The following is a 25599-nucleotide window of genomic DNA, read 5'->3' as shown; positions in this document are numbered from 1 at the left end:
CAGATATCAGCATGAGAATGCGATATCTCAGGAGAACATTTGATATAGTCATGACAAATATCTTCATCTGCATGTGAAGTTGGGCTTAAAGGGTTGTTTTACTCAAAACTCTGAAATGAGCCTTGGTGGTGTCAAGCCACAGCTCAATCAAATGGAGAAGGATCACATTTTGTTTGCGGTGCTCACAGCACTGAAAAATGCAAACAGCAGCGTCTCTTTCCAGAAATAGAAGGCAGCCCCTTTACTCTGGATGATAGAACTTGCAGCCCTCTGTTTTTAGTGAAACTACGTTCTACTGAAGAGAAAGTTTGTAGGAACATTTGTGACAGCATGTTTCTGGAAAGAAAGGTTGCTGTTGACCTTATTTCCCCAAGGCATTTTGTAATGTCAGCACCACAAATGGATTCCATTCACCTCCATTGTACTGGGGCAGAGGCCTCGGGCCAATAATACCAGAACATATCAACAGGGCTACATACCTCTGCTTAAGTGGTGGTGGTGAAAACACCTGTTTCCTATTAAAAGGATATACTGCCTTGATAGGCATTGAAAAGCTAGCTAAAAGGAAATTTTAGCTAGGTAACAATGATTTCAGCTAGCTTCTTTAACAAGAATGTTTCCCTTTACTTTCCCCAATGTGTAGCTTAGAATTCTTAAAATACTTTTAGCCCAATCATTTTTTGTCTGAAGGCTAATGACCCTATTTATCTTATTTATATATATATTTATATGTAAAAAAAAATAGGGCTGTCAAACGATTAAAACATTTTTAATCGCGATTAATCGCTGAAGTTCTATAGTTAATCACGATTAATCGCATGTTTTATCACAATTAAAATTCTATTATTTTGCTGTTTTTAAGTACATAATAACAATGGAAAGCCATTCTTACCAATGGATCTTGATTGGGAATCAAATGAATGCAAAGAAAGTGACTTCATGAACTTGACTATTATTTATTTACTGTAAACAAATGTGTGAATCTGTCATTATTGTACAATTCCTCCAAGTCCCTAACTGAGATGTAACACTAACACTGCTTATACAGTACAAACTAAATGGTCCAAAAACCAGATGCCACAGCAGGACATTTAACCTTTACATTTTTAACAAGGATTGAGAACAATTGACTGAGATGTAACACTAACAACCACCGTTAAGGCAAACGAGTGTAAAGTCCAGCCAGAGTCCATCTGGTGTTTAGTAACTCCTAAATAATGTAGATTCCTCACTGACGTCCAGTGATCAGCGGTTAATGAGACAGAGTTTGGACTCTGCAGCAGTTCCAGTTTAGCTGCTTCCTCCGTGTCATACAGGCTGTGTATGGTGAAACTACTGTCCCCCTCGATGGCAGTGTATAAGACGGGTCAGAACATGCCAACCGTAGTCTTTAAGACCCGAGTCCTCTACGATGCTGACAGGTCTGCAGTTAGTTGCCACCCGTTTCGCAAGAGCTGTAGTAATTTTTTTGGATTTGGTTTCATCCGCAGGTCGGCAAGTAGCACTCTCCAAAATGCTGCTTTACCTGAGCCCGCTAGCATCAAACTGCGTCACGTTAATATTAGGGCTGTCAAAATAACGCGTTCATTTCGATTAATTAATCCGGGAAAAAATAACGCGTTAAAAAAATTAACGCAGATTAATCCATTCCATATTGACGTTTGCATACAGACGAAAATCTGGTGCCACTGATATGTCTGCTCTTCTCTCTGCTGCTCTGAAACAGACGTTACAGGAAACAGAAACACCGCTGCATGTGACGCTAGTTAACACTATACTCAACAGCAGCTAACGTTAGCCTACCGCTAGCTAGTTAACACTATACTCGACAGCAGCTAACGTTAGCCTACTGCTAGCTAGTTAACACTATACTCTACAGCAGCTAACATTAGCCTACCGCTAGCTAGTTAACACTATACTCGACAGCAGCTAACGTTAGCCTACCGCTAGCTAGTTAACACTATACTCAACAGCAGCTAACATTAGCCTACCACTAGCTAGTAGCTGGATTAAACAGGGTTAAATGCTGACAGCTAACACTAAACAGTGTAAAGTGTGACTGTGTTTTACTGTAGAGGATTCAACACCGGGATGTAACAATCTGCAGCTGCCGTCGGAGAAACAACACAGACGGTGCGTTCAATGAAACTGGTAAACTACAGCCTCGTGGTGCATTTGAAGTTATTGTAAATGTCCCTTTCCCATCTGATGGTTCAACAGCAATTTACTAGTGAAATTAGTTATTGTTATACATTATTATTAAATCATTTCATTTTGACCATATGGCCTTAGCAATAAACAAGCCGTTCTTTAATGTCACCAACTGTTGTTTAGTACCCTTTTTTTTCCTTTTCTTTTTTTACTTTCTTAAAAAGTATCAGTTCAGGCACCGTTAAATATGTATGTGATTAATTTTGATTAATTAATCACAGAGTATGTAATTAATTAGATCATTTTTTTTAATCGATTGACAGCCCTAGTTAATATGCTTAGCTCGTAGGTGGTAGCTCCAGCTTGACGTGCTTCGGTGATATTTTAATTCAGCTTTACACAACGTGCATATGGCTTTGACTTGTCTACTGAGCCGTCTGGGAGTTTTTTTAAAAGAAAAGCGCCATCAGAAGTGTGTTGCTGCTGTCTTTCTCCATGCCGGCAGCCTGCCTGCATTCTGCAGCAGAAGATGTGTTATGAAGAAGTATGGCAGCGCCAAAGGGTCAAAATAGTAGCCGTTAGGCACGACGCAAAGCCCAGTGAAGTGGAAAATAAATTAATCGCATGCTGGCATGCAATTAAAAAAAATGTATCGCATTGCGTCAGTCCTTAATCGCATCGCGATTAACGCGTTAACGCTGACAGCTCTAGTAAAAAAACATGAAATACATGGTGTATAACACAGTATAATGTAGTTTTTTTAAGTATTTATTAATTTACAGTATGTGCGAGGAAATATACCTTCTCATATGAAGACAATGTTTTCACTTATGGGTGTGCACAGGAGGTGACAAATACATATGCATTTATATCTGCTTACAACTACATGATAGCGTGTTAGAAAGCATGTATCACATGTGTATTTATCGTTTATGTAGCACTAAGTCTTTTTACTGCAACTTCAGGAGAACAGTTTGCAGCCGTGAACACAACGCTGACTCAAATCCTCCCCACACTACAGGGCCAGGAACTCATCAGACTATCACACAGTTAATGCACCTCATTCTCCATATGAGCTCTTATAACCCCCCCATCCCCCCATCCCCCCATCACACTACTATTGTCTACACTCTGCCACACAGTGAGGAGAGGATAATGGCAGCCTTGATGTTTACCTGCACCATCTCTTTCCACTCTCCTCTCTGAATGCTTGCACACTCAGTGCCCCCCCACCTCCCTCTTCAAGGCGGCTGCGCGAGGCTCTGCATGGCCCCCCCATAACTTTGAAGTGGACGGCGTAATTCTGCCATACCGGTCGGGCTACGCTGCACCTTCAAATGTTAATGGCTCATTCACAGCCATTAATGCACACGAGCTGCATCAGCATGTCTGCCTGCTGCTTTCTTTCTTTAAGTCTTCCTATTATATGGTAATACAGAGGAGATGGGTATAGGCAGCCACTGGTAATGAGGCTGGGTTTTCCCTCTGGCCTTCCCTTATTTCCACTACAGACAAAGTGAAGGCCTTTTGTCTTGACAGCAAAATGAATTGATTGAAATACAAATGAGAAATCTTCATCAATGTCTGACCCTTTTTTGCAGCTGGTATTGTCAAGGAGGGCTCATCCACTGTCCTTGTTTGTTAGTACACTGTTGTCACCAAGAAATGAAACCCAAGAATGTGTATCTTTGTGTGTTGTAAGGTTAGACCGACATATGGAGCCAATTCTGGATTTTTGAACATTTAAAATCTGCTGGTGTAAATCTAGTCAGACGAGTTTCAGTCCAAAACAGTCCAGGATCGACTGTGACAAACCTGTGTTGGTCTAACCTTTTGTCCTCATTCTGTATGTCTGTCCCAGTCCTGTAACTCTATGTTGATGTGTTTGTCATCACCCAGAGGAGGAGAAGCCTGTGGTGACCAACGTCACCGTCAGCGACGTATCGTGGGACAGCTTCCTCCTGTCCTGGTCTGCTGAGGACGGGGCATTGGAGGCCTTTCTGATCGAGGTTACCGATGCAGAGACGGGCGCTGAGTGGCAAAACCACACGGTGCCCGCCGATGCTCGCAGCCTGGCTATCTCTGGCCTCTCCTCCACCACCTGGTACAGGGCCAGTCTGTACGGGGTGTTCAGGGAGGCCCTCTTAGACCCGGTCTTTGCAGACACCATCACAGGTATCAACGCTGAGGCTCGCTCTTTCCTTTGCTTCCTTCTTCTTCTTCTGCAAACAGTGCATTAACCACTGTTTTTCCATGTGGACTTTCTAAGGAGCAGATTCTTGCTGTTGTCAAAAGATGTTTGTCTATTCAGCTCTGGTGTGGTTCACTTTGACATTACATTGACACTGAACAGGTGTTACAGAAACACTTGTTGATGTTGTTTAACTCTGCCACTTCCATTGGCTATAACAGATATTAAATGATTTCAAGAATATTCTCGAAAAAGTGATCCAGTGAAATAACTGGAAGCAAAGAGATCTAAATTTGACAAATCTTTGTGACTGAAATTGTGTTTATGCTGCACTTGTAGGGATGGAGGCTGGTTTTGTCCGTCTAACTGCTCCCATTTTCTGAGCACATACTGTTTGTATAAAAAGAATCTTCCAGCTTTTGTGGTGGAAGATATTCTTCACTGGGTTAACATCCATTCAGCCAAGTTCACTATCCAAATAGCCTAACAACACCGCCTCATCAGCCATCCATCATGCACATATCCCTTCCTTTGATGCAGGAAAATGGGCTAACACTCACCAACACAAAACCCATTCAGTCTATATTAGCCCAGCCGCAGATACGTGTTTGATCCACCTTTAAGCTGTCAGTCGGCCTGTTGGGACGAGTCCAGCCTACAGCAGCACCTGGTCTGTCATGTGAACAGGCAGGAACTTATAAAAAGGTTCAGAGTGCTGTGAAACTGGGACACAACAGGTGCTCTAGTTCCACACCCACCACACCAATCACAGTCATTACCCATGGTTAACATTCTGTGGATTACAGTATGTGCCTAAAGAGTGGGCTGTAAAAAAGTGAAACCAAAATCTGCTAATGACGCCTTGTAATGGCCTCTGAACACCTTCACAAATAAAGCAAAACACCCTCACCGTCACCCTATAAATCATAAAAAATAAGCAGTTTCGGGTTTTTTTTTTATGTCGGCATCTATTCCGACAATATCCTTTAGCATTTCACTGACGAGGCTCAGTCAAGTGGAAGAAAGATGGGAGGACTGACAGAGGACAAAAAAAACCCTGAGGCGCTTTTGTCACTTTGTGTGAGGCCTCTCTTCTGTATGCATCCCCAGTTCCCTCAAGTCTTCATTCTCATGCTGCCACTGCCCCTGGGCTCTGGTGCTAGGGTGCCAGGGGCTTCTGGGGCCACGCAGAATATGGCATGTGCTCAACACGGCCCATTGTCTGCATGCTAATGGCTGGTGAAACCATCTTAACATTTTTCATTAGCATCTCTTAATCCATAAAACATTCCAACTAGTGAATACAAGCGCTGACTAATTTGATTATGTGATGCACGGTGGTCATCGTTGGTGTACTGGAGGTAGACGTTGTGGGGGAAATAAAGTCCTCTGAAAAGGGAGTGAGGAAACTTGGGTTTTATACAACAAATGATTGATGGAACCACAAAGAGATGTGGACGGCTCCCAGAACAAGCTCCACTTGGTTGTGATTCGTAACACCACAAGCTGCTCTTGTAAAGTTATCAGGCGAGACTGGAACCAGCTCTGGGCTTTCGCTTGCAGACCCCCTTTTCAGCAGGTTAGCTGGCGCCGGCACGGACCTCCTCCAATAACAGGCTGCCTTTTGTGAGCGGGGATTGTGTTCCCTCAGGTCTTGGGGGTGTGAAGGGATATGGAGTAGAGGGGTAGAAGGGGTGGTGGTGCGAGGGTGAAAACAGTAGCAAGCTAGCACATGTTAGCTGATGGATGTGGCCCTCCCTCTCTTCCACTGACCAGCTAAAGCCGCCTGGCGGCTAATGAAGAGTGACAGCTCCCTGGGATTTGTCTGCTCTGCTTCTCATTTCCACCACTTCTTCTCGCAACAAATGTCTCATGCCTTTTTCCTCACAATAAAAAGGGGTTTCAGGCTAGTTCAAGGACCCCTGAGACCCTCACATTTGGTCTAGTGTTTTAATGATCAGTGGTGCTGGGCTTTATCGCCGCTTTCCTGAGCTCACTTATATTTGCTTATATCCCGGTGCTTTTAAAAGCTCTGTCTGGTCCGTGGATCCATCTGTGCTGCTACTGGAAGTTTCTTCAGCTAATTAGCTTCGGCCTACTCATGCTCTGCACAGACACAGCTTTTTCTCCAACAGCTGTAGACTCCTGTTGTCTTGCAGCCTCTCTTCCTATCACTGCCATTATTAGCTGCTGCTAATGACTGCTTAACTACCAGCTTTTGCACTGTAGGCTACTGCACTGCACTTTTCTAAGAGAAGCAGCTGTAGTTTGACAAAACCTTTTTACTTTGAAATTCCTGGGATTGCACAAGAATAAGATTCATCAGACCAGGGCTGTTAATATTTCAAAAAATAAAGTTTGAATGAATTTGAAGAAATTGGTAAAAGCCAAGGAGGAGTAAACAGGCCACTAGAGAGGAAGCAGAGAGAACAGTCAGAGCTGCTGACTGACTAGCAGGTATCTCAGCTCCAGTAGTACAGCTACTAGCTCTGTGAGTGATAGCAGTAGTTGAACTTTTAGAACAAAATATTTTGCAGAGACGCACCTATTTATTTTGCAGTGCCTTTAAAGTTGTTACCATTATCAGTGGTGCCTCCACTGCCTTACAATTTCATCAATGGTATTGAATCCAAAATGCTCACGTTATTTCTCAGATGGTTTGGTGATTATCCATAAAGAACAGTTAGTGTATAGAGGACAATAATAGCCCAGTTCATTGGGTTGAGTTAGACAGACATAGGAACGCCCCTGCTGGAGTCCAAGCTTCAGCCTGTTGTCTTAAACACTCTGATCTTTTCATTCAAGGAGAGGAATATTTTTCCCATGTTCAAACTGTAGTTTGAATTTTGAATAAAAAGTGGCAGCCCTAGGTCAGACTAATGTATTGTTTAACTACCAGTTTTCCATCTTACTAACCACCGTGGCATTGAAAGGCCAGTTGAGGTTCAACAACCTGAAGTTTTTCTTCCTTCTGTGTTTTTAACCAGATTGCTGTAAAACTCTTCTCTTTCTGCTCTGCAAACTCAGGTTCTGATGCTGAGCTTTTTATGTAACCAACACTGACATTTACACTGATAAACTCTCTTTCGCTGCCATGTTCCTCAAATGTCAAAGCACACTGACTTTCCCCTGTCACTCAGAGGCTGAACCGGAGATGCAGACTCTCCTTGTCTCCGACGTCAATCCTGAGAGCTTTAGGCTGGCCTGGACGGCTGAAGAGGAAGCCTTCGACACCTTTGTCATAATGGTCAGCCAGGCCGAGGGCCCAGGCCAACCAAGAGAGCTGGTGTTGGGAGGCGAGGAGTGGAGCACAGCTATCACAGATCTTACCGAGGACACCGAGTACAAAATCGAAATCTTTGGGCTCATTTTGGGAAGAAGCTCCAAGTCTGTAATGGAGTGGGTGAGAACAGGTACACGGTGAAGGGATGGAAAAGAGAAATCAGAGCTGTGAACTGAAACTCTGCACTGGTCTTGTCAGCGTGGTCAATGTGTAGTGATGTCGTATCTTGTCACTTTTGTCTTCTGGTAACAGCATGAAAACATGATCATTAACATCTGTGTTCTGACGTTTTGTCTACTAACCTGTTAACAGAGGGTTGTGCCACTGTATTCATCTAAGGCACTTAACACTGCAAAAAAGGGCTATCTTTAGAAAGTAATCCGTTTTAATGACGATGGTTTACATGGCTGCGTTGTGCCTTGAGTCAGATGCTATGTGTTGGGGTGTCTGTCAGTGCTCCTGATTGGTTTACAGCAATATCAGAAAGCACATAAGTATCCCAAGATGGTCTGAATGTTAACCCAACCGTAAATTAATATATATGTGGATAAATAACAATGTCTACTTAAAGATGCTGAATATCTTCACATACGAGCCAAACAGCTTCAACCCAAAACTATTAGAAAGGCTTTGAAATGTCATATCACCCCTCCCCCACCCACCCACCCCCCAAGGAAATGTACTCAGCTCTTTAAGCTCTTTACTCCGCTTCTTTGATTGTGTTGTCTCTGTCCGGTCGTCCTCCCAAATGTTGTCTTTGACTGCCTGGCCCCATGTGTCCGGGTCGCTCTTTGTAAAGTGTTCTTTGGGGGGGGGGGTTGTCTGTGTCACATAGAACGGGTGTATGTCCCCTGTACTCCCTGGGGGTAAGGCTTTACTCTTGGGTTGCGTGGCGCATGTTTCACTTTTGTGTTGCCATGAAATGGGGGCAAGTTAATCTCCTCAGGTCTGTCACGCGAGATACTTTGGCTCGCTGTTAGCCAGGAAGGGTCCCACCGTGAGCCAGGCCTCCCCAGACCCCTTTTGTCTGTCTACCTCGCTCTCTCTTACATACTCTCTTTCACTTCTTAACGCGTGCCTTTCAGTGGTGGATCTGCCTTGGCTACAATAACATGTTATTTATGTGTGTCTTTTCTTGTCTTCTGTTAATTCGGAAGTAGAGCCATTAATATATGTAAATGTATTGGCTGATGTGACAGACATACAGTATGTTCTGTTTCCCTGTCCTCGCCAGTCCTAAAAAGCACACAACATATCAACTAAAGCTATATTTTTTCTGTGTTTGCCCCTTCCTTGCTGTGTCTGTCTTGTTTGTGCCAGATGTGGGTCCACCCAAGGGTTTCCGCTTCTCTGATGTCACCGACACATCGGCCACCGTTCACTGGGTGGTTCCCAGAGCTCGGGTGGACAGCTACAGGGTCACCTATGTGCCTGCTCATGGAGGTCAGTGTCCTGCAAAACCACTGCCACTGTCACTTGATTACAAAACTGTAAAACAAGTAAAGAAAGTAAGCATTTACAACATAAAGATTTAGCCCGTAGCACTATTAGTTTTATCTTCCAACCAGGGAAGTATATTCCAGTTTATGAATGACTCAATAGCCAGTATGGACATTCCCCCTGCTGTATTATTGCTGACCTATCCATCAGTTGAGTCCTCCATCATCTGCAGGGCTAACTATTCTCTCCAGTGATAGACTGCTTCTGCCCCCTCGTGACGGGTTAAAGGTACTTCTTCTGAATGAGGAGTGAGAGGTCCAGAGCAAATGAAAATTTAGTTCATGACTACCATTATGATATCTATATATATTAATGGATATCTCCAAATGATGTTATTCAGTCCCTTCAGATCAGCATCCATTGGAATGAAAATGCAGCCTACTGTTCTAAGATTTGAATTGAACTATTCTATTTAACCCATACATGTCAAGTTCCCTTATAAGTTGCTAAGTAACAGAGAAAGATATGGCACAACAGTGTCAAAAGCCTGGCACACAGCTGGAACAGGAAGTTGATGAAGAATTGTTTTCACCTTTTAAATATAAATTTATATCCACGCAGACCTCACTCTCTGAAGATACTGGAGTCATCATAATAAAAGTACATTAGCAGATGTGGAGAGCACAGTTCCATGAGTAGGCAGCTGGCTCAACATTAATCTGACGGTTTATGAAGTTAACACAATTATAAAAAACGTTTCTTATATAACAGGTAATCATTTAAGATGATATTAATACTTGATCTATCAAGTACATTCCATCATCTTTTACTTTTAGAATATACAGCTAACCTGATGCTGACCAAAATATACTGTGAACCCTAACTGGCCTTTAAAATACATGTAAACCTGTAAAATACAAAAATAGAGACAAAACTTCTAAAATGACTCAACATTTGTTGTAGGCCTACTCATGTATATAACACAAAAATAAGTTAAGCAACAGTGAATGGGAACATCTACTATAATGTTTACATTGTCTCAGTTGAGTTTAATGGACTATGATGACTAATGAGATGCACCCTCCTCTCAATGTGAGCCAAGATTCTGTGGGGTGGAAAAGAAGCAGGTCATCAGGGTACACTGTAAAAAATCAAGTCCAGCCAAACTTCTGATATCTTAGCTTGTTGTTGTTTGGACTTCCAGGTAATGCTAAGACTCTGACAGTGGACGGCTCGGAGTCTCAGACTGTGCTGCCCAACCTGACCCCCGGGGTCACATATGAGGTTACCGTGGTCGCTGTCAAGGGTCAAAGGGAGAGTGAGCCTGGATCAGACAGCGTCACCACCGGTAGGACACACACACACACACACACACACACACACACACAAACACACATTCATCCTCTTAAAGCTCCATACAAACATGTATATTTGCCTAGATTTGTCAGTTTTGTGATACTAGATTAATGTGTGTGTGTGTTTTTGTGTGTGTGTGTGTGTGTGTGTGTGTGTGTGTGTGTGTGTGTGTGTGTGTGTGTGTGTGTGTGTGTGTGTGTCACAGCTCTGGATAAACCCCGTGGACTGACTGCAGTCAATATCACAGACACTGAGGCTCTGCTGCTCTGGCAGCCCGCCATTGCCACTGTAGACGGCTACGTCATCACCTACAGCGCAGACTCAGGTATGTAGTGCACTGCACACAGGAACGAACACACCATCAAACACAGACAATACTTATAGATATATGCATAAACACACATGCTGTACATAAAAAAGCAATTTTATCTCTCTAATAAATCGGGAAGCTTCTGTGTGTCTTCTTGTGTGTGTGTGTGTGTGTGTGTGTGTGTGCGTGCATACATGCATGTGTGTGTGTGTCTTTGAAATATCTCATGAACCGTTCATCCAATCTACTTCACACTTGGTTTCCTGGGTACCCAATGAACTTGACGCTAGCGCGGACCGCCGATTAGCTTACAACGCTAGTATTCGGGGCACAGGGAACGTAAAAACAAATCACTATTTATACCACTAAAAAGGCTCAAAATATCACCAAACTTCAACGGTAGCATAATGAGGATCCCTACATGTTAACAGAAGCATTTAGAACTTTGTAAGTGTACAGACAGTTTATTGAAAAGATAGATTATAAAGACACTCGCGTTCATGTTTAGCTACATGCCGCCGCCGTCTTGGAAACCAGTCATGACTTACAGCTGGCGATGCAAACTAAAATCAAAAGTAATTTGCTCAATATATCTGAAATAATCACACTCTGCATAACTTGTCTAGTGTACTTACTCAGTGGATAACCATCCATCTGGTCCCTCCAGTCTGGGTTTCACGTACAGCCCTGTTTATCAGAGAGGGGAAATCTTCCGACTGTACAGAACACTGCGTCTCTTGGGCATCGCGACGCAACAGGTCCCACTCCGTGCAACACAGACACTCCTGTTGGGTGGCCATAGCTTCACAATGTCCGCAGGTTCACCACCAGTTTCCTGAAGTACGAGGCTGTGTTGTGGCATTGACTACCGGTAGCTCTCTCTCTCTCGTAGCCCTTTCACGGAGCTCCCGCAGCTCTTCGTTCAATAAACTGTCTGTACACTTACAAAGTTCTCAATGCTTGGGTTCACATGTAGGGACCCTCATTATGCTACAGTTGAAGTTTGGTGATACATCTGTTATTACCCTAGGTTCGTTTTGCGCCGGAATTGTCCTTTAACTCGGATCATTTCACTTACAGGAAACTCAATAAAAAACATGTTCTACCCTTCACAATAAAAGCCCAGCTTAAATTCACTCGGATCATTTCGCTTAGAGGAAACTCAATCAAAAGTATTTTTGCTGACACTAGATCGTATTGACACTATATCATATTAAGTTGCTGTGAGCTGTAAATTCACAAATTTCTGTGATTACTCCACATTTTAATTGTGATATTTTGTGAATAAATTCTGAATCTGCCACGTCTGTCATGTAAATGTGGTAGTACAAAGTTTTACTTTGAAGTAGGAGTACACAGTAAGTCAGTAGTAGGCTATACAGTGTGGTTGCTAAGTGCTTTGGGGTTCTTCTGTAAGTCATTTTGGGGTACAATGGTTCTGGAGAAAGCTTCAAGCAGCACTACCACAGGCCAAGCAATCGGCTCGTTCCAAACGGGCACATTTTGAACGGCACTGCACTAGTTGAAAAAAATGTGGATTCATGATGGAGATGCTAAAATAATGATCATTAGATGATCTTTACTGCCTTTCAATGAAGATCTAATGAGAAGGAAGGAATGTTGATTACCTTATATCTGAGTGAGACAACAGGGCCAATGAGCAGATTGAAATAAAAGAGTGCTATCTGTCAGAGACATCAGTCCAATCCAGTGGGCTTCTCTGCGCTCTGTGTCGTTGCAGTGGCTCCAGTGATGGAGCGCGTGTCAGGAAATGTAGTGGAGTTTGAGATGAGCTCTCTGACGCCTGCCACGCACTACACTGTGAAGGTCTATGCTGTGAGGGACCTGGCCAAGAGTGCAGCCACCACCACTGAGTTCACCACTGGTGAGAATTCCTGCTTAGAAGTTGATTTGAGCTTCACTGATTCAAACCAAATCAAAAATACAGTCAAAGCAGTCAAGTGGGCTTTTTTATTGTAACTACAAAGTATATTTTAATCTGAACCAAAAGTGCATGATGCCAAAGCGATGTCATGTAGAAATATGTGAATGAAAACATGAATGACATCACAAAGAGGCGCTTTAACAGCTGATAGAGAAACTGATGTTGGTAAAATATGAACAGATTTAAACGGCTGTTGTGTTTTTAGACGTGGACGCCCCTCAGGACCTGGCAGCCAGTAACATTCAGACAGAGAACGGTATGCTGACATGGAAGCCACCTCGCGCTGACATCACCGGATACATCCTCAGCTTTGAGTCGGCAGACGGCGTTGTCCGTGTGAGTGGACACCAGACCTCCACACATTTAGGACTGCATTCAATCTTTACAATGTGCTTAGGAACCCAATTTTTGACCATGTTTCCTCCTTCAGGAGGTGGTCCTGAGTCCCAACGCTGTCTCCTATAACATGGCTCAGCTCAGCGCCTCCACAGAGTATTCAGTCAAGCTGCAGGCCATCGCTGGTCCCAAGAGAAGCCGAGTCATCACTACTGTCTTCACCACCAGTGAGTATTTTTAATACGGTAACACTTTACAATAAGGTACACAAAAAAATAGGTAGTTAATGATTAGTTACTGTTTTTGAAAGAGTAACGAATGATTAGTTACTATTTTTGAAAGACTTGGGTGGGTGCTGGGTAGGTCCTGGGTGGGTGCTGGGTAGGTCCTGGGTAGGTCCTGGGTGGGTGATGGCTAGGTTCGCGGTGGTTCACTTTCCTCCCACAGTCCAAAGACATTTAGACTGTGAGATTGTGTTCATTTATCTATGATGTTATCCTGGTGTCAAGGGTGTACCCTGCCTCTCCCCCAAAGCATGATGTGTGGCCCCAGGTGAGTCTGTGCCTGCAGCCATAACAGTAGCCAAGGTAATCCAGCAATCCCTGTGCACCCTGCACACAGTGCAGTCAGACAGTATACAGTATGAGGATCATTTTGCAGCCCCATCTCCTCTCCCTCGTTACAGATCGTGTGTAGTCCACTGGGTTGATTATTCCATCATATAATGTGTTGTGTGCTTGTGTTTGTAGCTGGTGTACTGTACAGACACCCCAAGGACTGCTCCCAGGCCCTTCTGAATGGAGACACCTCATCAGACCTGTACACCATCTATCTGGGTGGGGATGAGAGCCAGCCCCTCCAGGTCTACTGCGACATGAGCACTGATGGAGGTGGATGGATCGTAAGTCACTGGCTATACTTGCATAGCCAGCTCTATCTCCACAGCGCTGTGGAGTAAGGTCTTGCTACACCACAGATGCATTCTGGGATAGGAGAAAAACGCTCTGGGTTGTTTTTTGTTTGTTTCTTTAAACCAATTACAGTCATCTTGGATGTTTCTAAGCTCCAGACACAGCGACGGCGGCTCTGCTAAATAGTCTCAGGAAGGAACTTGTTTTGGTGGAACATTTACACCCCGCTAAAGAAAACTCCATATCCAATATTACATGAAGTTAACTGTTGCCACAATCCAGTAATGTGAGCTATTTAAATCAGCTGATACATGGTTAAACCTCATTTACTTACTTTACTTTACACTTACCAGTGTATCGCCCTGTGTACTTCGTCCGCAGTAATTGTGATTCATTTCTCTGCTGATGTTTGAGTCTATGCTCTGCTGTGCCTCTGTGTGCCATTCAGTTTGGATGTATAAGCATTTTCATCAAACAAATATCCATGATATTTTTAAGCTTGTTTGGCTTAGACATTCTCATTTTGTTTTGAACCTATACATAACAGTGTAATATAATGTCAGATATATTTCACATACAGCTCATTTGATGTGGTGACCTATTGTCTTTCTCTTTCAGGTGTTCCTCCGACGACAGAGTGGTAAACTGGAGTTTTTCCGCAACTGGAAGAATTACACAGCTGGCTTTGGTGACATGAACGATGAATTCTGGCTGGGTAATTTAATCATCAGAGCAAGGATATGGACATACAGTACATGAATATGTTCAGCATCCATTGTTTTCAGTGGCATTGCATTCCATGGCTTGATTTGGACCGGAATAGTTCTGGTTCAGTGATTCACTTAATTATAATAATTGTTATGTTATAATTTGAATGAAACATATTGAATAATGGAATGAAATAGATACACCTTGAAACATGAAAAAGAATGTATTATATGATAATAATAATATCTTATCAAAGCCATCAGTGGATCGTTGTCATTGCTGTCCGTCCAGCTTATATAGAATGTCCTCTCTCACTCAGGTCTTTCCAACCTGCATAAGATCACAGCTGGAGGTCAGTACGAGCTGCGTGTGGACCTGAGCGATAAGGGAGAAACAGCCTACGCCCAGTATGACAAGTTCTCCATCTCTGAACCCCGGACCCGCTACAAAGTCCACGTAGGAGGATACAGTGGAACAGCAGGTAGCGCTGACTTCTGCAGCCTGCAGACCAATTGCTGCCTACTGAAGGCACACATATGCTAAAACAGCTTACAGATACTGTATTTATTTAGGTGTTTTTGAAAAACGTTCAGTCATTTCCTAAAACAGCTGCTCGCTGTAGTTTTTATCAAAAGTTACTCAAACAGGAGGAAATTGTGAAATTTGTTTGTGACTACTTTCAGCGACAGATTAATTCACATTTGGTAATGCAACAGTGTGGCACACTGTTGGGTTTTTATGACAAATCCGGCTGTAACCCACACATAGCACCTGTAATAATAAAATAATAATAAAAAATAAAGATATTCCCTTATTCTTTAACTTTTATTATCACAATGAACAATAAGATATAAAACAACACTTTTCATGAAAAGGATACAAACATGCATTACACAGCTACATTAAACATCAACATCTTTTAAACAAATAACTGGGATTGAAATAAGATTTTACTATTCCAATCCTCTCTATAGTTAAAGGAGAACTCCGGGCAATTTTTACGTTAATCTTGATCGCTATAAGTATGTGAGTACTGTCGGTAGCAACAAAAAAAATGAGCCAAATCGGTGCTAGCAACATGGAGCTGCTGCAGCTAATGCAGAGAGCTCCCACTTAGCTAAAACGACAGTTATGGGGGCAAATCATAAAGAGTGCCTTTGTGCCTCTTAACAGACACAAAATGCAATTAAAATGTCTGTGCAACATGAACAGGGTCCTTACATGACAACAAGATGCGTTTTCAACTCAGACCTTGTTTAAATTCACCTAGCCTGTTAGCTGCTAGCTGCCGTCTGGGATGAGTGAGTGTGTTCAGCCAGGCTTTGGTAATAATCATCACGCAGCAGTTCCGTGTGTATTTCTAACATATATATCCATTTTGTGTGCGATCCATCTGGCGTTGGTGAATAGTAGCCTCTGCAGTGGCGAACTGTGTGTTAGCTGCCTTAGCCGGGCTAGCAGGCCCGACCGGCATCCTTCTACTTCCTCCCCGCCTTCCCCGCCTGCCGCGGCCGACAACAATCCACGGGCGCCCGCTGGTCTGGTGGATGTCCTCCAGAGGACAGTTCATGCTTTCGCAGCGACATTTTTGTGGCGAAAAAAGTTTATTTCCTCCTCAAAAATAGGTAATTGAGCACTGTAGTGGTTATGATCATATCAGTGACTATGTAACTACATTGAAACGGGCCAAATGATGCCTGTTTCTTGTAAAGTAACAGTGTTACAGAAGGCTAGCTGTAGTCTTGCGCTGAAGTCCCGCAGGAATTCAGTTGTAGCAGGAAAAGCAGTGTGCCGATCGGAGCGTAGTGTGTGAAGAGTGAAGAGCGGAGGTGTTCACAAGGGAATAAGCTTGGAGCCTTCAGAAATCTATTACTGTACAAGAAACAGGCATCATGTAGTTACATAGTCACTGATATGATCATAACCACTACAGTGCTCAATTACCTATTTTTGAGGGGGGAATAAACTTTTTTCGAGTTCTCCTTTAAGGCTGTTTGAGAGACATGCATCCTTTATTTCCCTGTGCTCCCGGCTGACCCCTGACCACCCAGTGATATGTCTGGGTTCATTAGGGACTGTACACAAGATGTGTTCTGTAGGGTTGGATGTCATGGTGCAATGTGTGTTTGCCAAAATGAAATGGTAAACTGAGTAAAGTATGTATGTATATGTGGTCTACTGTTATCTTAGCTAACACATCATGTTTCCTATGATTGTTATGTGAAGAGGTGTGGTTTGTCCATTTTTACATAACTTATCAAATTTACTTTGAATTTGTTATGATTTAGATTTAATACATTTGTGGAGACACTTCTTGGTTAGGGTGACTCTTTTATTTATGTTGAAGTTCTTCTCTATTTTCATCATAACTATTCAGTAAGAGTTTTCTTAGACTTTCTCATTTCGTCATGAAAATTCGAACCTGAAAAGATTAAAATCTGAATCACAATATATTCCAACAGACTTGAACAGACTGTTCTGTGCATGTATTGGCCATGTGACGTGTTCATCTGTGACATAAATGTAACAGAAAGTGTACCAGCGTTTATCCGGCTCCCGCTGTGTGTCTTTGCAGGTGACTCTATGACGTACCATCACGGGCGTCCATTCTCCACTTATGACCACGACAACGACATTGCTGTCACCAACTGTGCCCTGTCCTATAAGGGAGCTTTCTGGTATAAGAACTGCCACCGCGTCAACCTCATGGGACGATATGGAGACAACAGTCACAGCAAGGTGCAGTACTCTCAGTTACTGTTTGCCCTATGAACAGTGGTTCTTAAAGAAGTTCTCCCTGATGGTGTTCCATTAGTCTTGATGATAGATATGAGGGTATTCTAGGACTCCTCAAGAGGGTTCAGCTGCTTTTGAAGGGGTTCTAGGGGTCCTTAATGGGGTTCACGGGTCAGCCTTTCGGAGGGTTTAGAGAGTCCTTGATGGAGTTCCATTAAGCCCAGTTTAGACCAAAGATTTGCGATGAGAAAAAAAGGTTTTAAAACGTCGTAGAGAAAAGTTTCAGTGCTCTCAACCGGCCTGGCCGGGTTAGCTCAGTTGGTAGAGCAGGCGCACATATATAGAGGTTTACTCCTCGACGCAGCGGCCGCGGGTTTCACTCCGACCTGCGGCCCTTTGCTGCATGTCATGTTTTCTTGTTTAAGTTTGCTGGTGGACATTGCTCATAGAGTCACTACTGTTGAATGGAAAGCTCAAGTATCTATCCTTGTATATCTTCACTGCAGACCTTGTGTTCACAATCACCCTCAATGAAACAACGTAAACACAATGATTGCACAGGAGTAGTCTCCTATTGATTAATGAGAGGCTGAACTATAAATCAAAACCTCTGCTGTGGGTGTCTAAAGTGGTTCTGCCATTAGCTCCTCATTAATCCAGCTTAACCACAAGTTAAAGGGGTGATAGAATGCAAAACCGATTTTACCTTGTCATAGCTGAATAACGACAGTTCGGTGGGTAAATAGGACATGCATAGAAGCTCAAAATCCCATTGATACCCCTATCCTCTGCAAATCTCACATTTTGAAACTGCCGCTGAAAACGGGCGAATGTCAACAAAGCTGGAAGCTGACGTCAGCATCCCAAATCCTAGTCTTTGTCACGACCCAACATTTGCATAGGCTACACCACTGACCTGAGGTCAGCTTAGTCTTCTGAATCTAGCTAGGTCATGCAGATCTCCACTATGTAGAGGTCAAATATGGGCCGTTTTACCAAAATTGATGGCTAATGGCAAATTTTGTCCGACTGTGTGTCGCAGTTCAGCAGGAGCTCAGCAGGCTACGTGACAGAGGCCGGTGCTGCCTCGCCGCCCGGCGTGTCCTACTTCATAGACCCCCGCTCGCTGTGAGCTAGCTGGATCTCCGTCACGAAGGGAAGCCCGCGGAGCTCCATACCCACGCAAAGTGGGTTACTGGACTGCAAAATGCCGAGGCCCTGATGGAGCTCCAGGGCCTGCAGCTAGCCGCGATTCATAGGATTGAAGGGACAGTAGCAGCTAACGAAATCCCTAATGTTCACAAAAATGCATTAAATTGAAATCGGACACCATAGTTAGCTTTATAAGACCTTGGGGTAGATGTTATATAAGTGGCGTGACGAAATTCAAACTGTAAATATACGAAAGTTATGCCGAAAGTGAAGCTAACTAGCCGCGATCTGTAAACATAGGATTGGAGGGGCAGTCGCAGCTAACGAAATCCCTAATGTTCACAAAAATTCATTAAATTCAAATCGGACACCATAGCTAGCTTTATAAGACCTTGGGGTAGATGTTATGTAAGTGGCGTGACAAAATTCAAAGTGTAAATATACGACAGTTATGCCGAAAGCATAGCAACGATCTTTTCCCATAAGATTAAATGGGACACATAGCCTAGCTTGCAGCTCCAGAGCTCCGCGGAGCCCAGAGCCCCGGTCGTCCAGTAACCGAGAAACGGTGACTTTCACTGGGTATGGAGGTTGCCGCTTTCTCGTCAGACTGTGTGGAGCTCCTTAAGTCCGACGCGTCTTACTAAATTTGCAATTAACCATCAATTTTCGTAAAACGGCCCATATTTGAGCTTTATATAGTTGATTTCTCGCTTAAAAAAGTCTCAGAAGTGAATTTAATAACGAAATAGCCCGACAACCAATGTATACCTTTGCAGTGTCTGAAATATGAGACCTGCTGTCTCGTCTCCAATGTGTTTCTATGGGGTTCACTCAAACCAATCAGCGCGCAGCTCATCGCCTAATAAAATAGCATTTGGGCAATTTTCAGCCCAACCAATGTTACATACCCTATTAGGAGACCTTAAGGAACAGTGTAAAATACCCTATATAATCATTCTATCACCCCTTAAAATGTAGTTTATTTGCAGAAAGGCACAATATTGTCCTTACCTAATTCATACCATAGTTATCAGAAAGCAAGGATTTTAGAAGTGTTGGCATTGGACGTAATGTAGGGTTTCCAGAAGTGTCCAGTATTGATGTTTCATGTGTCCATCTCTCCTATCTAGGGGGTCAACTGGTTCCACTGGAAAGGCCACGAGCACTCCATTGAGTTTGCTGAGATGAAGATCAGGCCATCCAACTTCAGGAACCTGGAAGGAAGAAGGAAACGATCATAAACCCCCCCCCCCCCCCACCACCACCACCACCACCACCACCACCAACACTGCTACGACTCTGTCTGGACTCCCCATAGACCACCTGGACTCCCACACACCCTGCAGCGACCAAAGTCACTGCCGAGATCCCTGCTGCCTCCACCTCCCCTCCCCCCATTCGTTCACAGATCAGCATGGACTTCATGAGATGACCCCCCCCCCCCCGATGACACGGTTGTGGAAATGCTGCCAGTGCGGAAATCAATGTGCATGTTACAAACTGGACTTAAATCAAGCCCACACAGATTCTACTCACGCACCAAAGATAGCAAAAACAACTCCATGTCCCCTGATTCTGATCCATCCTCCAGTGTTGCAGCATTCGTGGGGGGGTTTTGGCATTATGTTGTGCACAGTAATTAATACAGTTCCTATTTCACGTTTGGGGTATGACAGAAAGGACAGGCTGTTTATGCAGTAGTACAATGTGGTCTTGTTTAGGTTCAGGGCCTCTTTGCTAAAACCGATAATACAGTGATTCAGCAATTCAACTGGATCATTTTACAAAGTCTATTCCTTGTACAGTACTGTACATGTATCCATCTAAATGAAAGATTTGGAAAGGGATATTCCTCAGATGGCATTGCTCAGATGTCAGATGTCTCCGTCTAACTTGCCATTTGTTTGTGTTTGTGCTTAACTTGTCTCAGTGTCACTTTATCCTCCCCAGGTCCCCTCATCTCACACAACATCTCATGTGATAGAGATGGAAATGAAAAGAGAAAAAAAATATATGGAAAAGTATTTTACCCCGCCACATTCCATGTCCACGTGGATGGCAATGTTTTCATTCATTACGTCAGCCCCTGAAGGCATCATGCACAAAGTGTATCCGTGTATATGTGAATCCGAGGCAGGACCTGTTCCTCAGTATATAATGAGATGCGGTGATGATATTTTCTTTCTTTTTGCAAAATGTGAATACAGTTCATATGTGTGGAACAGGACGAGGCTCAGTGTTGTTGACACAAAAGGTTGGTTTTCTGTTGGACATAGTAAGGTCTCAATGCTTATGTTGATGCCGATAGTGTTTCAACAGGCCAAGACTAGAGAAGCTGCCCCCCCCCAGCCCTGCCACAGCAGCACACTAACCACTGACCCTGTGCAGAATGCCTGTGTAAATTAAGTTTGTTTTTATGCTTTGTTTGTTATAATTGGGTGAACAACCGGTGTTTCTCTGTGAACTGTGTTACAATAAAACACTTTGTTTCAAAGGAACATGTTCAGGCCTTTTATTTTCTACTCAAGGTCCACTATCGATCACATCTCATGGTCTTCCTCACAGTATAGCGTTTGCGCCGTTGTCATTGACAAGGAGACATGGAGCTGACCGTGAGTTACCATTTTTGTGCCCCCTTATGTAAAGTAAGTAGCAGCTAATGAGGTTTTATTGAGGAATTCTAAATGAAGGAAACAGAGGCAGCAGGATATATATATATATATATATATATATATATATATATAGGTTATATAAAGACTCAGCAGTTTACTGACATCACATCTAAAGCATAAAGGACTCTCTCTCTCTCTCTCTCTCTGTCTCTCTCTCTCTGTCTCTCTCTCTCTCTCTGTCTCTCTCTCTCTGTCTCTCTCTCTGTCTCTCTCTCTCTGTCTCTCTCTCTGTCTCTCTCTCTCTCTCTGTCTCTCTCTCTGGCCCATATGAATGAATTCATGATTTATTATTGTGTCTTGCATAAAAAGAAGAGGCTTACAAGACACCATTATTTACAGCAAAGACCTATACCTACAGTATGTGTACAGATCTTTTAAGATAAAAGTAGAAGCGTGTATAGTATGTGTGTGTGTGTGTGTGTGTGTGTGTGTGTGTGTGTGTGTGTGTGTGTGTGTGTGAGCACTGTAATTTCCATTTCTATGGATGAAATAAACGTGACTTCGACTTTGTGTGTGTGTGTGTGTGTGTGTGTGTGCGTGCGTGCGTGCGTGTGTGTGTGTGTGTGTGTGTGTGTGCGTGCGTGTGTGTGTGTGTGTGTGTGTGTGTGTGTGTGACTCCGCTGCTTCGCTTCAGTCGGATATCTACAAGGATATTAAATCAAGGCTTGGTCATAAAGGCTATGCTTTCAACACATGCTCATTGTAACTGGAGTGTGCGCGGCCACTAGTGAAGCCCAGATGTCACTGCGCATGTGCTCTGTCGTCTCCTCTTTTAAGCCTCCTTGGAGACCGCCGTGTTTGGCACATGTCCATTTCCTGGTTTGCCCTGCTGGGAGCGGTCGCTGCCCTCCCGACGGACTTCCCTGCTGGACTACAGTTTTTCTCTTTCTCTTTAGTTTAGTTTGAGTTGGTTTTCAGAGTGTTTGTGTGCTAGTTTTCCAGTAGTTTTAGTTTGTTTGTGAGAGCCAGGTAAGTCAGGCCTCTAATGTCTACATGAACCTATTAATAACATCATGTGTAATGTTCGATCTTCAATGCGACCCCTCCTCCTTCTTCACCAGTGAAACATTAGTCAAACTAACAGTCAAACTGAAAAGATTCACAGTGATGTGATGTGATTTGCATCAGTTTGAACCATGCAGTAGTTTCAGAGTTTCAGTTGAGTTTTTATTGAATTGATTTATTTGACGGGACAGTACCAGAGGTAGCTATGAGCCCGTTTTCATCTGGAGTCCCTGGGCAGAGACCTAAAAACCCGAACCCAACAACAACAACAGGAAGACAACACTACAGCAACAATTTAACAACATTAAAACCCAATAGTACCAACATTAAGATTAGCTGTTTGGGTTTATGCTTGATGGGAACATGATTGATTTGATTTCCTCTCCTTCCAGGGACAGTAATAGGCCTGAGCGTCCCGTGGCGATGAGGAGGGCGTGTCTCTGGACGTTGGTGAAATGTCTCAGTGTGTCCGGCCTGCTCGTCCTGTCTGCTCACATCTTCACCGTGAGGAGGAAAGATCCGGCGACGCCGAGCCCCCTCCCAGCCGCCGAGTACCGGCTCCTATCCCCAGACACCTACGAGTACACCCTGACCCCGGCCGCTGTGTTCAGGGACACCCCCCCCTTCCTGCTCCTTCTGGTCCCTGTGTCCCCTGGGGAGGCTGCAGCTAGGGACGCCGTCAGGCAGACATGGGGGGCTCCAGGGCGGGACAGCCGAGCTCTGTTCTTCGTGGGGCTCCCTGAGGGGGGCCGGGGCTCCGGTGTCCAGGCCCAGCTGGAGGAGGAGAGCAGGACACACGCAGACATCGTCCAGATGGACTTCCAGGACAGCTACCACAACCTGACCATCAAGACCCTGATGATGATGAGCTGGCTGGCCACCCGCTGCCCCAACGCCTCCTACGCCATGAAGGTGGACGCAGACATCTTCGTCAACGTCTTCCTCCTGCTCCGCAGGCTGAGGAGCTCGCCGCGGCGGGGCTTCATCAGCGGCTCTGTGATCAGTGATGGCCGGCCCCGCAGGGACAGCAGCAGCAAATGGAGTGTGTCGGAGGAGCTGTACCCCGCCGACAGCTTCCCCCCGTACCTGTCCGGAGCTGGCTACGTCTTCTCGGCAGACATGGCGGCCAGGATCTCCTGGGTGTCCCGGTTCGTCCGGATGCTCCCCCTTGAGGACGTGTACGTGGGCCTGTGTCTGCGCGTGCTGGCCGTGCAGCCGGTGTACTCCCGCAGCCTGCTGCCCCCCAGGAACCTGTTTGAGATCCGACACCTGGAATACGACAGGTGCACCTTCGCCAAACTGATCATTGTCAACGGTTTCACGCCGTCCCAGCTGCTGCACATGTGGCAGGACTTCTCCTCAGGCCACAGCAGCTGTTGACTGCCATTCTCGGGTTAACCTAACCCTCTTAGTATTAAGGAAACAAGGAAAGGAAGCCATCAGACACAGCCATGGGGGGGGTGGTATATTATTACTGTTCATTATCAGGGAATTTAACTAATGGGCACTTTACTGAGAGGAGAGGAATGCAATTCTGAAATGAGATTGTCAACGATTGAATAGGCAATCAGCGGAAAATGATGGGAAACTGCTGATTATTTTAATCATTACATAACCTACACAAGATGACATCTTCAAATGTCTCTGTTATTTTGACCAACATGTTCAGTTTATTGTCCTTTAAGTCAAGAAAAGAAGGGCAGATAACGTTTCTGTTGACCAACAGATTAAATAGCTAGACCTTTAATCAACAGCGGCCAGTTTTTAGGTCATTTAAAGAGAAAATATACTAAACACAATCATTATCACTTTTTTCATTTATTTCTGTCATGAAGCCACCCTAACAACCCAGCAGAAATTCTGAATGTATAATATTATAGTGTATGATAAACATATGTTTCTTACTGCAAATTAATAATTATGTATATATTACTACTGTTGCCTTGGTATCACTCGTGCTGTTTCCATCCAAACCAAATAAAAGCCTTGATTTTTACATTGAAGATGGATTCCTCATCACATGCACCATCACACGCAGGACAGAGGGCTTTGGATGCATCAGGTGACAAACTGTAAGTAGATGAAATGAAATAAGTTGTGATGGAAGAAGAATTCAGAACTTTCACTGAAGTTAAAAAAGAACTGTCACATTTTTACTACTTTTATTAGTATTGGCAAAATGTACTAAAGTATCAAAAGTGAAAGTTCTCAGTTTCCAGAGTTTTTATTTTTTATTTTTAAAATCTTGTTTGCACTAAATTAATACATTTTGGGCTCTGTATGAAATGAAAAATATGAGCTTAGCGTGTTATTGTTACTAACTGATACATCTGAAGCTATAGATGCTGACTTGAAGAGTTGATGGTTCAGTCACTCCTCTGGGGGGGGTACTCTGACTATAGAAATACATACTCTATAAATATATAGAGACCCCACTCAGATGGTTTAGAGAGGAAAGCTTTTGGTGCAGGCAGATCCTCAACAAACACCATCAATCTCTGACTATGAAAGCAAATTTCATAAGTTCACCATCTGTTCTGCATGTAAATAAAGTAATTCAGATAATTGAAAGGAAGTAAAAAAAGGACAATACTGTGTGCAAGTATAAACTGGCAACAAAAGGAAATACTAAGAGTACCTCAAGATAAAAGCTGGGTATCATTTAAAACCTGATGCTGATGGAGTACTTCATCTTTACCTCCACCAGCTGCTGGTAGTGGGCCAATCACACGTCACGTTAAATCAAAGAAAAAGTGAAACAGTATTCAGTACTTCCCACCACTGCCAATATGAGAATGCAGATGTAAACGAGAATATAGACATGTTCTAAATGACAAAATGATGGATGGATGATGGAATGATGTAAGCTGCACTGTGGGTGCTGACTGATCATGTGAAATCATCTGATTGGATGATGCTAGGAGCTTTAGGTGCTGTGTAATGACTGGCCTGCTGGCTCATGACCATACACAGTATAAAACGCTCATGACTCAGCAGCAGATGGCAGCAACAGCTAACCTGCTACGCCTACAGCCGCCCCCCCAGCTCCACACCACTCTGCACAAACCAGAGCATAGGAACACCGCCCGCTCATATCCCTCCCCTCCAAAACTACAAGTGGAGTTTGTAACTTTAATGACAACATAATGCACATTTCCGCAAAAACACTGCATCCATTTTCCTCTCCAATCCTTCCAATGATACAATCTGTCTCACAGTCCGGCCATAACCCCCCCCAGCACCAGCAGCATCCAGAAGAGACTGCACTGATCCGGCTCAATGCTGTTATTATGGGCTGTCTGTACAGTGTCTATGGATAGGCTACATAATAATAATAACAGCATGAAACAACTAAAAACTTAAACATATCAAAACACACACACACACACACACACACACA

General features: G+C 43.8%; 2 protein-coding genes across 4 annotated transcripts in view; both read left to right on the top strand.

The window, feature by feature from the left end:
- The window catches only part of tncb (tenascin Cb), a 51036-nt gene extending 30022 nt beyond the window's left edge, over positions 1-21014 (top strand). Inside the window, exons 11-23 of one of the 3 annotated variants that reach the window (XM_078249915.1) lie at positions 4051-4326; positions 7483-7755; positions 8946-9068; positions 10270-10413; positions 10627-10746; positions 12473-12616; positions 12882-13012; positions 13107-13239; positions 13762-13913; positions 14542-14638; positions 14951-15112; positions 17207-17370; positions 19653-21014. In XM_078249915.1, coding sequence (XP_078106041.1) covers positions 4051-4326; positions 7483-7755; positions 8946-9068; positions 10270-10413; positions 10627-10746; positions 12473-12616; positions 12882-13012; positions 13107-13239; positions 13762-13913; positions 14542-14638; positions 14951-15112; positions 17207-17370; positions 19653-19763 — 2030 coding nt within the window. In that variant the 3' untranslated portion in view covers positions 19764-21014. The remainder of the gene's footprint in view (positions 1-4050; positions 4327-7482; positions 7756-8945; positions 9069-10269; positions 10414-10626; positions 10747-12472; positions 12617-12881; positions 13013-13106; positions 13240-13761; positions 13914-14541; positions 14639-14950; positions 15113-17206; positions 17371-19652) is intronic. The other 2 variants (XM_078249914.1, XM_078249916.1) reach the window with 2 other exon arrangements.
- A 971-nt stretch (positions 21015-21985) lies between these two features.
- On the top strand, positions 21986-24195 carry b3galt8 (beta-1,3-galactosyltransferase 8). Its single transcript, XM_078249913.1, has 2 exons — positions 21986-22163; positions 22592-24195. The coding sequence occupies exon 2, from the start codon at positions 22623-22625 to the stop codon at positions 23577-23579; it is 957 nt and encodes a 318-aa protein (XP_078106039.1). The 5' UTR covers positions 21986-22163; positions 22592-22622; the 3' UTR covers positions 23580-24195.
- Positions 24196-25599: the final 1404 nt, after the last annotated feature.

Source organism: Sander vitreus, chromosome 5, assembly GCF_031162955.1.
Source record: "Sander vitreus isolate 19-12246 chromosome 5, sanVit1, whole genome shotgun sequence".
NCBI classification, from domain to species: Eukaryota; Metazoa; Chordata; class Actinopteri; order Perciformes; family Percidae; genus Sander; species Sander vitreus.
This window is presented reverse-complemented; position numbering and strand designations above follow the sequence as displayed.